Here is a 14,686-nt window from a genome sequence, read left to right as displayed (position 1 = left end):
TAACCCAAATAGGTGAAATTAGATAATATCTCACGGCACAGTGGTTGAAAAACACCGCTCTAAAGGGACAAGTGGTATAGCAAATTAACAGATGGGTCATCCAGAGGGACAAGTCAGGCCTAAGTCGACCTTTCAAAGTCATGATCTTGACAGCGTCATCATTGCATCATTTGGCCACTTCTTGGCACTGTGAGCTCACTTTCCCCCGCTCACTCTGCAGCCAAACGGCTGTTCATGCTTTGATTGATTGATGACGAGCTATTGTCTATTTACTTCCAAAGCGGCAGCCTTCCTGCGCCGAAGGGCACTTACGAATGAGTAATAACAAGACAACTGATGACAAAATGACATCATCACGGTGAACAATATTATTCATAAACCCAGTTTGACCTGACCTATTTTCACCATTTGAAGGCTTGTAGGCAATATTAGAGTAATAATATGCTGAGCCTGCATTTTCTGCATTCAGGAGGTCAATGGGTCTGTTGGGGTAAACAAAACAACCATACTATGAACACAGTATATATATATATATATATATATATATATATATATATTGTATATATATATATATATCCATCCATCCATCCATTTTTCTACCGCTTATTCCCTTTGGGGTCGCGGGGGGCGCTGGAGCCTATCTTGTCAAGTTGTTGTCCTAAGTGTCCCAATACTTTTGGCCAGTGTAAGTGTCCCAATACTTTTGTCCAGTGGCAGTCCTAAGTGTCCCAATACTTTTGTCCAGTTGTAGTCCTAAGTGTCCCAATACTTTTGTCAAGTTGTAGTCCTAAGTGTCCCAAAACTTTTGGCCAGTGTAAGTGTCCCAATACTTTTGTCCAGTGGTAGTCCTAAGTGTCCCAATACTTTTGTCCAGTTGTAGTCCTAAGTGTCCCAATACTTTTGTCAAGTTGTAGTCCTAAGTGTCCCAAGACTTTTGGCCAGTGTAAGTGTACCAATACTTTTGTCCAGTGGTAGTCCTATGTGTCCCAATACTTTTGTCCAGTTGTAGTCCTAAGTGTCCCAATACTTTTGTCCAGTGTAAGCATCCCAATACTTTTGGCCAGTGGTAGTCTTATGTGTCTCAATACTTTGGTCCAGTTGTAGTCATAAGTGTCCCAATAGTTTTGTCCAGTGTAGGTGTCCTAATACTTTTTTCCAGTGGTTGTCCTAAGTGTCCCAATACTTTTGTCAAGTTTAAGCCACAAATGTCCCAATACTTTAGGCAAGTTTTAGCCACAAGTGTCCCAATACTTTTGTCCAGTGTAAGTGTCCCAATACTTTTGTCCAGTGGTAGTAATAAGTTTCCCAATACTGTTGTCTACTTGTAGTCGTAAGTGTCCCAATACTTTTGTGAAGTTGTAGTCCCAAGTGTCCCAATACTTTTGTCCATTTTTCGGCTTAAGTGTCCCAATACTTTTGTCTAGTGTACCTACCTAGTCTGCATTGTGTGGGCACGCTGGTGCATCCTGCTTTTAAGCAGCCATCTTAAAAAACAGCGGCACAGCAGCATCAGCGCAGCGGTTCTTTGAAGGCTCATAAAATCAAAACCGGAGCAGTTATAAAAAAAAGCGCTTCTGTTGTTGTAATCACAAGGGTTCAATCTCTCTCCTGTGTTAGTTTGAAGGCGAAAAGACAAACGCGCTCAGAGGAGTTCGTTTTTGAAGGAAGGTGACCGGTTTTTACAAAAAAATTGTTTTGAAGGGGGAATAGCAAACTTCCTGTTGATTTTTGCTGGGGGTTGTCAATTTATGAAATGTAGGTCTAAGTGAGACCTACGGAGAGGTTTTCGTTTCATGTCTCTCCGACCTTCCCAGTGGGAGTTTCAGGCAGTTCTGTCAGTTTTTTCATCCGAGGAGCAGTTTTTTGTGCGTTTCATAAATAAATTGCGCTAGAGCACAATTTTGAGATTTGGGGTTAGGTTTTTTTTTTATTAGATCTCAATGTTTGCCAGTCCTGATGTGTGCGTTCAGTTCGGTGAGTTTTGAAGCATATTAAGGGGGTCAAATTACAGCTCAAAGAGGCAAAAGTGACTGTTTTTAGTACTTTTTTGTCTTGAAGGGGGAATTGCCAACTTCCTGTTGATTTCTGCCCAAGGATGTAAATACATATATATATATATATATATATATATATATATATATATATATATATATATATATATATATATATATATACAAATGAAACAAAAATGTAGCTGTTCGTCCTCTATACCCAGCAATATGTTTGGAGAAGAAAAGGTGAGGCCTTTAATCCCAGGAACACCATTCCTACCGTCAAGTATGGTGGTGGTAGTATCATACTCTGGGCCTGTTTTGCTGCCAATGGAACTGGTGCTTTGCAGAGAGTAAATGGGACAATGAAAAAGGAGGATTACCTCCAAATTCTTCAGGACAACCTAAAATCATCAGCAGGTTGGGTCTTGGGCGCAGTTGGGTATTCCAACAGGACAATGACCCCAAACACACGTCAAAAGTGGTAAAGGAAGGGCTAAATCAGGCTAGAATTAAGTTTTTACAATGACCTTCCTAAAGTCCTGACTGAAATGTGTGGACAATGCTGAAGAAACAAGTCCATGTCAGAAAACCAACAAATTTAGCTGAACTGCACCAATTTTGTCAAGAGGAGTGGTCAAAAATTCAGGCAGAAGCTTGTAGATGGCTACCAAAAGCGCCTTATTGCAGTGAAACTTGCCAAGGGACATGTAAGCAAATATTAACATTGCTGTATGTATACTTTTGACCCAGCACATTTGCTCACATTTTCATAATAAATTCATAAAAGAAGCAAACTTAATTAATGTTTTTTTGTGACCAACAAGTATGTGCTCCAATCACTCTATCACAAAAAAATAAGAGTTGTAGAAATGATTGGAAACTCAAGACAGCCATGACATTATGTTCTTAAATAACATTAACATTATGTTCTTAAATAAAAAAATAAAATAAAAGATATTGTGCGTTGCTACAGCGTTAGTCTGTTGCCAGCCACAATCGACGCTGAAGTTACAACCAATCCAGACGGGCGCTTAACGTCAGCTGACACGTCATCTTTAAACAGTGTCATGTGTGACATGGGTGACACATGAATTGCTATTGCGACATCCAGTGGACACATTTAGAATAGCAGTTATTTTTTCATTAAAAAATTGCAGCTCGTGTTATACTTAAATTTCTGCTGAGGGCCGTGGGCCGGGTTAAGCCTGTTTGCGGGACTGATACGGCATCCCGGGCAGTACGTTTGACACCCCTGCACTAGATGGAGCCCGCATACCACTTATGGTAAACATACCAGAGTTTGAGAATCACTGCCCTAAAACGTGTGTTCCATGTTTGCACACCTAACGTTACGTATGGTCCTATAGGTTGCTGAAAACTTTGTGCAACGAGATGGCGATTTCCTGGTCCGAGATTCGCTGTCCAGTCCGGGAAGTTATGTTCTAACTTGTCAATGGCGGAATACAGCCCAGCATTTTAAAATCAACAAAAAGGTAAGACGGCCTTTAATTCATGAATGGTTGTTTGGATTACATATGATATAAACCGTATAAAGAAGGCAACACATGACGTAAGTGTATATATTAGTTATATTAGCCTACTATCAAAATGACTATGCGTCGCAGGCTGAAGCAAATCTTCGTTGACAGAAATGTTGAAATGTAATATTTATTCTACACATTTTTACAACATTAGAAACCATTAGTAAATCAGAGGCTACTCAGAAGGTGAGATAACTCCTGGAAATTACTGGCTTTTAATGGCCAAAGGTATGGATAAAGGAAGTTAAAGTTAAACGGCAGACTCTCTTCTTTTAATAGATTTATTACAATCTTTGGCAAGCTAGGTAATGTTTGCTGTGGTCTGGAACAACATGGCACACAAACAACTATCAGAAATGCAGCCAATATTACATACAGATAATATGTAATGAGCCATGCAAAACTAAATGATACACAACAAGGATAAAAGTAAAGGATATTAAATTAGCTCAAATATACCTACAAACGAGGCATAATGATGCAATATGTACATACAGCTAGCCTAAATAACATGTTAGCATTGATTAGCTTGCAGTAAAATATGCCTGATTAGCACTCCAACAAGTCAATAACATCAACAAAGCGCACCGTTGTGCATTCACGCACAGCATAAAAGGTTTGGTGGACAAAATGAGACAAAGAAGGAGTGGAAGATTTGACATGTGAAACAAACAGTCCACACTATGGTGAGTTCAAGAACCGCCGAAATTAGTAGGACAAAACGAGGCATAATGATGCAATATGTACATACAGCTAGCCTAAATAACATGTTAGCATGGATTAGCTTGCAGTCATGCAGTGACCAAAATATGCCTGATTAGCACTCCAACAAGTCAATAACATCAACAAAGCGCACCTTTGTGCATTCAGGCACAGTATAAAACAGTCGGTGGACAAAATGAGACAAAGAAGGAGTGGAAGATTTGACATGTAAACAAACAGTCCACACTATGGTGAGTTCAAGAACCGCCGAAATTAGTAGGACAAAACGAGGCATAATGATGCAATATGTACATACAGCTAGCCTAAATAGCATGTTAGCATGGATTAGCTTGCAGTCATGCAGTGACCAAAATATGCCTGATTAGCACTCCAACAAGTCAATAACATCAACAAAGCGCACCTTTGTGCATTCAGGCACAGTATAAAACAGTTGGTGGACAAAATGAGACAAAGAAGGAGTGGAAGATTTGACATGTGAAACAAACAGTCTACACAATGGTGAGTTCGAGAACCGCCGAAATTAGTAGGACAAAACGAGGCATAATGATGCAATATGTACATACATCTAGCCTAAATAGCATGTTAGCATGGATTAGCTTGCAGTCATGCAGTGACCAAAATATGCCTGATTAGCACTCCAACAAGTCAATAACATCAACAAAGCGCACCTTTGTGCATTCAGGCACAGTATAAAACAGTTAGTGGACAAAATGAGATAAAGAAGGAGTGGAATATTTGACATGTGAAACAAACAGTCCACACTATGGTGAGTTCAAGAACCGCCAAAATTAGTAGGACAAAACGAGGCATAATGATGCAATATGTACATACAGCTAGCCTAAATAGCATGTTAACATGGATTAGCTTGCAGTCATGCAGTGACCAAAATATGCCTGATTAGCACTCCAACAAGTCAATAACATCAACAAAGCGCACCTTTGTGCATTCAGGCACAGTATAAAACAGTTGGTGGACAAAATGAGACAAAGAAGGAGTGGAAGATTTGACATGTAAACAAACAGTCCACACTATGGTGAGTTCAAGAACCGCCGAAATTAGTAGGACAAAACGAGGCATAATGATGCAATATGTACATACAGCTAGCCTAAATAGCATGTTAACATTGATTAGCTTGCAGTCATGCAGTGACCAAAATATGCCTGATTAGCACTCCAACAAGTCAATAACATCAACAAAGCGCAACTTTGTGCATTCAGGCACAGTATAAAACAGTTGGTGGACAAAATGAGACAAAGAAGGAGTGGAAGATTTGACATGTGAAACAAACAGTCCACACTATGGTGAGTTCAAGAACCGCCGAAATTAGTAGGACAAAACGAGGCATAATGATGCAATATGTACATACAGCTAGCCTAAATAGCATGTTAGCATGGATTAGCTTGCAGTCATGCAGTGACCAAAATATGCCTGACTAGCACTCCAACAAGTCAATAACATCAACAAAGCGCACCTTTGTGCATTCAGGCACAGTATAAAACAGTTGGTGGACAAAATGAGACAAAGAAGGAGTGGAAGATTTGACATGTAAACAAACAGTCCACACTATGGTGAGTTCAAGAACCGCCGAAATTAGTAGGACAAAACGAGGCATAATGATGCAATATGTACATACAGCTAGCCTAAATAACATGTTAGCATTGATTAGCTTGCAGTAAAATATGCCTGATTAGCACTCCAACAAGTCAATAACATCAACAAAGCGCACCTTTGTGCATTCAGGCACAGTATAAAACAGTCGGTGGACAAAATGAGACAAATAAGGAGTGGAAGATTTGACATGTAAACAAACAGTCCACACTATGGTGATTTCAAGAACCGCCGAAATTAGTAGGACAAAACGAGGCATAATGATGCAATATGTACATACAGCTAGCCTAAATAGCATGTTAGCATGGATTAGCTTGCAGTCATGCAGTGACCAAAATATGCCTGACTAACACTCCAACAAGTCAATAACATCAACAAAGTGCACTTTTGTGCATTCAGGCACAGTATAAAACAGTTGGTGGACAAAATGAGACAAAGAAGGAGTGGACTATTTGACATGTGAAACAAACAGTCCACACTATGGTGAGTTCAAGAACCGCCGAAATTAGTAGGACAAAACGAGGCATAATGATGCAATATGTACATACAGCTAGCCTAAATAGCATGTTAGCATGGATTAGCTTGCAGTCATGCAGTGACCAAAATATGCCTGATTAGTACTCCAACAAGTCAATAACATCAACAAAGCGCACCTTTGTGCATTCAGGCACAGTATAAAACAGTTGGTGGACAAAATGAGACAAAGAAGGAGTGGAAGATTTGACATGTGAAACAAACAGTCCACACTATGGTGAGTTCAAGAACCGCCGAATTTAGTAGGACAAAACGATGTTCATCAGTGAAACATACACACAAACGTATTAAACAGTGGGCTTTCTAGCAATTGGGAAGGTTTGTGTCATGTTTGTCATCAAACAAAAAACATACTAAAACAAGATTTGGTAACTTTGGTATTTGGTATTTGGTATTTGGTATTTGGTATTTGGTATTTGGTATTGTTTGCTAACTGGTAATAGACAAATATCATCTATTGCTGTATGGCGAGTGATTATACAACTGTATGGAGTGCGGAATGAAGGAGTTACTAACAAGCTTATTGGTGTGTTTAGTGGGACAGGCGAAAGTTAAGTCAGAGAAAATGTGGTAGTTTATAAATAAATTATCGTTTCTGTGCGGCCCGGTAGAAAATGCGTCACGGAACCTTACCGGTCCCCGCGCCCGTACCGGTCCCCGCACCCGTACCGGTCCCCGCGCCCGTACCGGTCCCCGCACCGGTGGTTTGGGGACCACTGCTGTATGGAATAAATGTACTAACTTGGTACCACACTTCTCCCCCTCAGATTGTGATGTTGAACGAAGCCTATTCCAGAGTTGAGTACCGTCTGGATCGGGAAGGATTCGACAGTGTTCCAGCTCTAATAAGATATTACGTAGGGAATAGAAAACCGGTCTCCCAGGTAGGTCCGACTCTCACTTTTAAGGATAATCTGCTCCTGTAGAGAAAATCCATGACAATTATTGTTTTTTATTTATGTATTAATTTGACAGGGACAGTACAATGAAACATTGCTACCCATAGGTAACTGATGTCAAAGTACATACGACTTCTAGCCACAGGCTAATTTGCAACCCTTGTCCCTGGTTAGGCTTTTAAAGAAAAGGAGAGAAAAGTGTAAAACACATACAAAAGGATTAAGACAAGTACAAAAATAAAAAGACATTGAAAATAGTTGACCGCATTTGTGCACATTACACCCAGTTCTAGTGCTCACAGTTCTGATTTTTCTTAAGCCACTGACCAAGGCTGCCCTTTGTCACCGATTCTGTTCATAATTTTTATGGACAGAATTTCTAGGCGCAGTCAAGGCATTGAGGGGATCCGGTTTGGTGGCTGCAGGATTAGGTCTCTGCTTTTTGTAGATGATGTTAAAGTGAAAGTACCAATGATTGTGAAATTTGTCCCATCACCCTTGATCACCCCCTGGGAGGTGAGGAGAGCAGTGGTGATTTAACCCCCAATTCCAACCCTTGATACTGAGTGCCAAGCAGGGAGGTAATGGGATTTGAACTCACAACCTACCGATCTCAGGGCGGACACTCTAACCACTAGGCCACTGAGTAGGTGGTCCTGATGGCTTCATCTGGCCAGGATCTTCAGCTCTCACTGGATCGGTTCGCAGCCGAGTGTGAAGCGACTGGGATGAGAATCAGCACCTCCAAGTCCGAGTCCATGGTTCTCGCCCGGAAAAGGGTGGAGTGCCATCTCCGGGTTGAGGAGGAGACCCTGCCCCAAGTGGAGGAGTTCAAGTACCTCGGAGTCTTGTTCACGAGTGAGGGAAGAGTGGATCGTGAGATCGACAGGAGGATCGGTGCGGCGTCTTCAGTAACTCGGACGCTGTATCGATCCGTTGTGGTGAAGAAGGAGCTGAGCTGGAAGGCAAAGCTCTCAATTTACCGGTCGATCTACGTTCCCATCCTCACCTATGGTCATGAGCTTTGGGTTATGACCGAAAGGACAAGATCACGGGTACACTCTAACCACTAGGCCACTGAGTAGATGGTCCTGATGGCTTCATCTGGCCAGGATCTTCAGCTCTCACTGGATCGGTTCGCAGCCGAGTGTGAAGAGACTGGGATGAGAATCAGCACCTCCAAGTCCGAGTCCATGGTTCTCACCCGGTAAAGGGTGGAGTGCCATCTTCGGGTTGAGGAGGAGACCTTGCCCCAAGTGGAGGAGTTCAAGTACCTTGGAGTCTTGTTCACGAGTGAGGGAAGAGTGGATCGTGAGATCGACAGGCGGATCGGTGCGGCGTCTTCAGTAACTCGGACGCTGTATCGATTCGTTGTGGTGAAGAAGGAGCTGAGCTGGAAGGCAAAGCTCTCAATTTACCGGTCAATCTACGTTCCCATCCTCACCTATGGTCATGAGCTTTGGGTTATGACCGAAAGGACAAGATCACGGGTACACTCTAACCACTAGGCCACTGAGTAGGTGGTCCTGATGGCTTCATCTGGCCAGGATCTCCAGCTCTCGCTGGATCGGTTCACAGCCGAGTGTGAAGCGACTGGGATGAGAATCAACACCTCCAAGTCCGAGTCCATGGTTCTCGCCCGGAAAAGGGTGGAGTGCCATCTCCGGGTTGGGGAGGAGACCCTGCCCCAAGTGGAGGAGTTCAAGTACCTCAGAGTCTTGTTCACGAGTGAGGGAAGAGTGGATCGTGAGATCGACAGGCGGATCGGTGCGGCGTCTTCAGTAACTCGGACGCTGTATCGATCCGTTGTGGTGAAGAAGGAGCTGAGCTGGAAGGCAAAGCTCTCAATTTACCGGTCGATCTACGTTCCCATCCTCACCTATGGTCATGAGCTTTGGGTTATGACCGAAAGGACAAGATCACGGGTACAAGCGGCCGAAATGAGTTTCCTGCGCCGTGTGGCGGGGCTCTCCCTTAGAGATAGGGTGAGAAGCTCTGTCATCCGGGAGGCACTCAAAGTAAAGCCGAGAGGAGCCAGATGAGGTGGTTCGGGCATCTGGTCAGGATGCCACCCGAACGCCTCCCTATGGAGGTGTTTAGGGCACATCCGACGGGGAAGGAGGCCACGGGGAAGACCCAGGACACGGGAAGACTATGTCTCCCGGCTGGCTAGGGAACGCCTTGGGATCCCCCGGGAAGAGCTGAAGGCTGCTTCTCCCGCGACCCGACCTCGGATAAGCGGAAGAAGATGGATGGATGGATGGATGGCACTTTTTCAGTTTTGTGGAGAAAAGTTTAATGTCCAACTGTGACTTTAACTCCAGTGGCAAGGAGTTCCACAGATGTGAGGTCTTCACCAAGACCGCAGACTGACCCAGAGTGGTCCGCCACCTTTTCATCCTACAGCTGGAGTCCGCACACCTTCACCACTGTACCTTTGTACTTCTTTACACATCACATCAGGGGCTGATCCATTAAGACACTTAAAATAGCTTTTAAAAAATGAGAAATGTCTAAACTTATCAAAACTCATCTTGTTATGTTTTTGAGTAATAGGGCCCTGCGATGAGGTGGCGACTTGTCCAGGGTGTACACCGCCTTCCGCCCGAATGTAGCTGAGACAGGCTCCAGCACATTACAAAATAATTTGGGTTAAACTGGCTGTAGATGTCGCGGGGTACACCCTGGACAAGTCGCCACCTAGGCTCCAGAACCCCCCGCTACCCCAAAAGGGACAAGCGGTAGAAAATGGATGGATGGATAGATGGCTGTAGATGTGTAGAAGAGTTAGGATTTAGAGTGTGTACTTGACTCCATTCACGTTTCAGGTGGTCGGTGCCATCATATTCCAGCCGATCAACCGCGCACTGCCTTTACGCTGCTTGGAACAGAAGTACGGACTGTCCGGCAGTCATCGGGAGGCGGGGCTTAGCGAACAGGACCGACGGCGTCAGAAGCGCCTCAGCCTCAACATTACCAACGGACACACCCACGACAATGCGCACGGCGTGCACGACGGCACGCACTACCACAATAACTGCATGGGCAGAGGAAGCCAGCTCAGGTTTGTGGACAATGCATCACGACCTGTTTATTATATGACATTGTTCTAATTTCGGAAAAGGGTGGAGTGCCATCTCCGGGTTGGGGAGGAGATCTTGCCCCAAGTGGAGGAGTTCAAGTACCTCGGAGTCTTGTTCACGAGTGGGGGAAGAGTGGATCGTGAGATCGACAGGCGGATCGGTGCGGCGTCTTCAGTAATGCGGACGCTGTATCGATCCGTTGTGGTGAAGAAGGAGCTGAGCCGGAAGGCAAAGCTCTCAATTTACCGGTCGATCTACGTTCCCATCCTCACCTATGGTCATGAGCTTTGGGTTATGACCGAAAGGACAAGATCACGGGTACAAGCGGCCGAAATGAGTTTCCTCCGCCGGGTGGCGGGGCTCTCCCTTAGAGATAGGGTGAGAAGCTCTGCCATCCGGGAGGAGCTCAAAGTAAAGCCGCTGCTCCTCCACATCGAGAGGAGCCAGATGAGGTGGTTCGGGCATCTGGTCAGGATGCCACCCGAACGCCTCCCTAGGGAGGTGTTTAGGGCACGTCCCACCGGTAGGAGGCCGCGGGGAAGACCCAGGACACGTTGGGAAGACTATGTCTCCCGGCTGGCCTGGGAACGCCTCGGGGTCCCACAGGAAGAGCTGGACGAAGTGGCTGGGGAGAGGGAAGTCTGGGCTTCCCTGCTTAAGCTGCTGCCCCCGCGACCCGACCTAGGATAAGCGGAGGAAGATGGATGGATGGATGGATGGATGTTCTAATTTCCTCAATTTAAAGATGGTTTTACATTCCAATCTTCACAGATTGAAGGATCGTTGTGGGAGCCAACCAGCGAGTCTCAATCAACTCCAGGATAAAAGGCGGCCATTGAAAGCGCATCAGTCGGAGAGTTTTCTACCACTCGGTAAGTACAAATACCTTTTTGTCACCTTTCAGAGACGTAGCTTATTATTTTTTCCACTAGAGGAATCAGACAAAGTGATGTGTCTAAAGCAGTGTTTTTCAACCTTTTATGAGCCTAGGCACATTTTTTGCGTTGAAAAAATGCGGAGGCACACCACCAGCAGAAATCATTAAAAAACGAAACTCAGTTGACTGACCATGAGCCAGTGGTCATCAAAAATCAGGAAATCACCCAGGTATCCTCATATAAATATTTAGGGGTTCATATTGATAATCTTCTCTGCTGGAAGACACATATTGACAAACTGTGCAATAGACTGCAACAGAGGCTATATTTTTTGCGAAGATTAAGATTGTACGGCGTAAGCAGCCACATCATGATGATTTTCTACCGTGCCACTGTAGAGAGCATCATTAGATACGGGATCACCTCATGGTTTGGCAACCTAACCGTTAAGCTAAAAAGCAAACTGGCCGGCATGCATAAAACGGCAATGAAAATCGTAGGGAGGAAAGAATATGAGCCTATATAGAGCATCTATGAGCAGGCAGTTAGGAAAAAAGCTAAGAAAATTATTTCCAACTCACAACACCCACTCTTTCCTGAATATGGAACCCTGCCATCAGGGAGAAGACTCCGGGTCCCACTATGCAAATCTAACCGCCTTAAATTATCATTTGTCCCAGCCTCCATTAAGCTGACCAACAATGTGCAATAGAATTTTAATACATAGGTTAGCACTTTTTTAGCACATAGCACTTTAGCACATAGCACTTTAGAACTAAGCACTTTAGCACACAGCACTTTATCCATGAGCTCTAGTGCAATGCACATTGGTACTTTATCTTTATCTCCATACTGTAGATTTTATGCCTACATCAAAGTGCCACCTATGTCTATCAAGCTCCATGTTCTGATGTTTAAATGTTAGTTGTATGGTTGTGGTTGTGTCTGTGCTTGTGTTTTTGTTCTGTTGTTTTTGGGTATGTTAAGAAAGCAATGATGCACTGTGCCCAAGACAAAGTTCCCCGCGGGGACAATAAAGTTGAACCTTGAACCTTGAACCTTGAGTAAAAAGTTGTCGTCGCGATTGTTGGATATGACTTTAAACCATAACCAAGCATGCATCACTATAGCTCTTGTCTCAAAGTAGGTGTACTGTCACCACCTGTCACATCACCCCCTGACTTATTTGGACTTTTTTGCTGTTTTCCTGTGTGTAGTGTTTTAGTTCTTGTCTTGCGCTCCTATTTTGGTGGCTTTTTCTCTTTTTTTGGTATTTTCCTGTAGCAGTTTCATGTCTCCCTTTGAGCGATATTTCCCACATCTACTTTGTTTTAGCAATCAAGAATATTTCAGTTGTTTTTATCCTTCTTTCATGTTCGGATGTACATTGTGGACGCCGTCTTTGCTCCACAGTAAGTCTTTGCTGTCATCCAGCATTCTGTTTTTGTTTACTTTGTAGCCAGTTCAGTTTTAGTTTCGTTCTGCATAGTCTTCCCTAAGCTTCAATGCCTTTTCTTAGGGGCTTTGATATAGATACAAATATTCAATTGTTATTGGTGTGAATCTTTGGGCACCTCGCCATTCGATTCCGATTCTTGGGGTGAGGATTTGATTCCTAATCGGTACTCTATTCAACACGGTTCTCGATTCAAACTGATTTTTGCAATGTATTATTGCATTCACACACATGGTTTTCTTTCTTCTTCTTCCTTTCACATTTTTCACCCGATTCAAACTGTTCCTACTTCAAACTGTTCAGCCTATTCAGGAATCGCGGGCTTTCCCTTGAAAAATTCCATAAATTCCCAGATTTCCCAGAATTCCAGGTTTTCCGGGACATTTTCCCCCATTTAAAATTAATTGGCCATTTTTCAAACCTCCACCATTTCCACATTTTTCAATCAATTCAAACCATTCCACCTTCAACATATTCCACCATTCTGGAAATTCAAACTTCCCTTCCTCTAAGTTAAAAAAAATTCCAGAATTTTCCAGAAATCCTGGTTTTCCACAGCCCTATTTCCACCATTTTTTCTGGCGACTACTCCTCGCACATTTTTCAACCCACTTCAACCGTCAAAACATTCCCCTTAATTAGGACAAAAAACTAATTTGTTTTTCGAACTGGAAAAAAATTCCCGGTTTTTCCTAAATTCCAGGAATTCCGTAATACCATTTCTCAATTCAACATGTTACTACTTCAACATTTCTCCACCGATTTGAAAAATTCCAACACCATCCAGCCACTATACAGCCTGTTTGGAAATTCTGTGCTCTACTTCAACAATTCTAAAAAAATTCCAGGATTTTCCAGAAATCCTGGTTTTCCAAAGCCCTATTTCCACCCTTTTTTTCTGGCGAATACTCCTCACACATTTTTCAACCCACTTCAACCGTTCCACCGTCAAAACATTCCTCTTAATTAGGACAAAAAACAAAGTTGTTTTTTTGAACTGGAAAAAAATTCCCCAGTTTTTCCTAAATTCAAGGAATTCCGTAATACCATTTCTCTATACAACATGTTACTTCTTCAACAGTTCTCGACCGAATTGAAAAATTCCAACACCATCCAGCCACTATACAGCCTGTTTGGAAATTGTGTGCTCTACTTCAACAATTCAAAAAAAAAATCCAGGGTTTTTCTAGAAATCCTGGTTTTCCAAAACCCTATTTCCACCCCTTTTTTCTGGCGACTACTCCTCCCACATTTTTCAACCCACTTCAACCGTTCCACCGTCAAAACATTCCTCTTAATTAGGACAAAAAACGAAGTTGTATTTTTGAACTGAAATTTTTTTTCCGGTTTTTGCTGTCATTCAGCATTCTGTTTTTGTTTACTTTGTAGCCAGTTCAGTTTTAGTTTTGTTCTGCTATAAAAGACGACACTTCCTTAAGCTTCAATGCCTTTTCTTAGGGGCTTTGACATAGATACAAATATTCAATTGTTATTGGTGTGAATCTTTGGGCACCTCGCCATTCGATTCCGATTCTTGGGGTGAGGATTTGATTCCTAATCGGTACTCTATTCAACACGATTCTCGATTCAAACTGATTTTTGCAATGTATTATTGCTTTCACACACATGGTTTTCTTTCTTCTTCTTCCTTTCACATTTTCACCCTATTCAAACTGTTCCTACCAGTTGTTTTTATCCTTCTTTGTGGAGACATTGTTGATTGTCACGTCATGTTCGGATGTACATTGTGGACGCCGTCTTTGCTCCACAGTAAGTCTTTGCTGTCGTCCAGCATTCTGTTTTTGTTTACTTTGTAGCCAGTTCAGTTTTAGTTTCGTTCTGCATAGTCTTCCCTAAGCTTCAATGCCTTTTCTTAGGGGCACTCACCTTTTGTTTATTTTTGATTTAAGCATTAGATACCTTTTTACCTGCACCCTGCCTCCCGCAGTTTCCGACATCTACAAAGCAAT

The 14,686-nt window shown here is 43.1% G+C and overlaps 1 protein-coding gene across 3 annotated transcripts in view; it reads left to right on the top strand.

Annotated features, from left to right (window-relative positions):
* Positions 1-14,686, top strand: part of bcar3 (BCAR3 adaptor protein, NSP family member) — a 174,286-nt gene that overhangs the window by 135,595 nt on the left and 24,005 nt on the right. For all 3 annotated transcript variants that reach the window (XM_072914710.1, XM_072914711.1, XM_072914712.1), the window contains 4 exons: positions 3,362-3,487; positions 7,168-7,284; positions 10,128-10,363; positions 11,154-11,254. In XM_072914710.1, the coding sequence (XP_072770811.1) occupies positions 3,362-3,487; positions 7,168-7,284; positions 10,128-10,363; positions 11,154-11,254 (580 nt within the window). The remainder of the gene's footprint in view (positions 1-3,361; positions 3,488-7,167; positions 7,285-10,127; positions 10,364-11,153; positions 11,255-14,686) is intronic.

This window comes from Nerophis lumbriciformis, linkage group LG14 (assembly GCF_033978685.3).
Source record: "Nerophis lumbriciformis linkage group LG14, RoL_Nlum_v2.1, whole genome shotgun sequence".
Classification (NCBI taxonomy): Eukaryota; Metazoa; Chordata; class Actinopteri; order Syngnathiformes; family Syngnathidae; genus Nerophis; species Nerophis lumbriciformis.
Note: the sequence above shows the minus strand (reverse complement) of the source record. Positions and strands in the feature narration are given on the sequence as shown.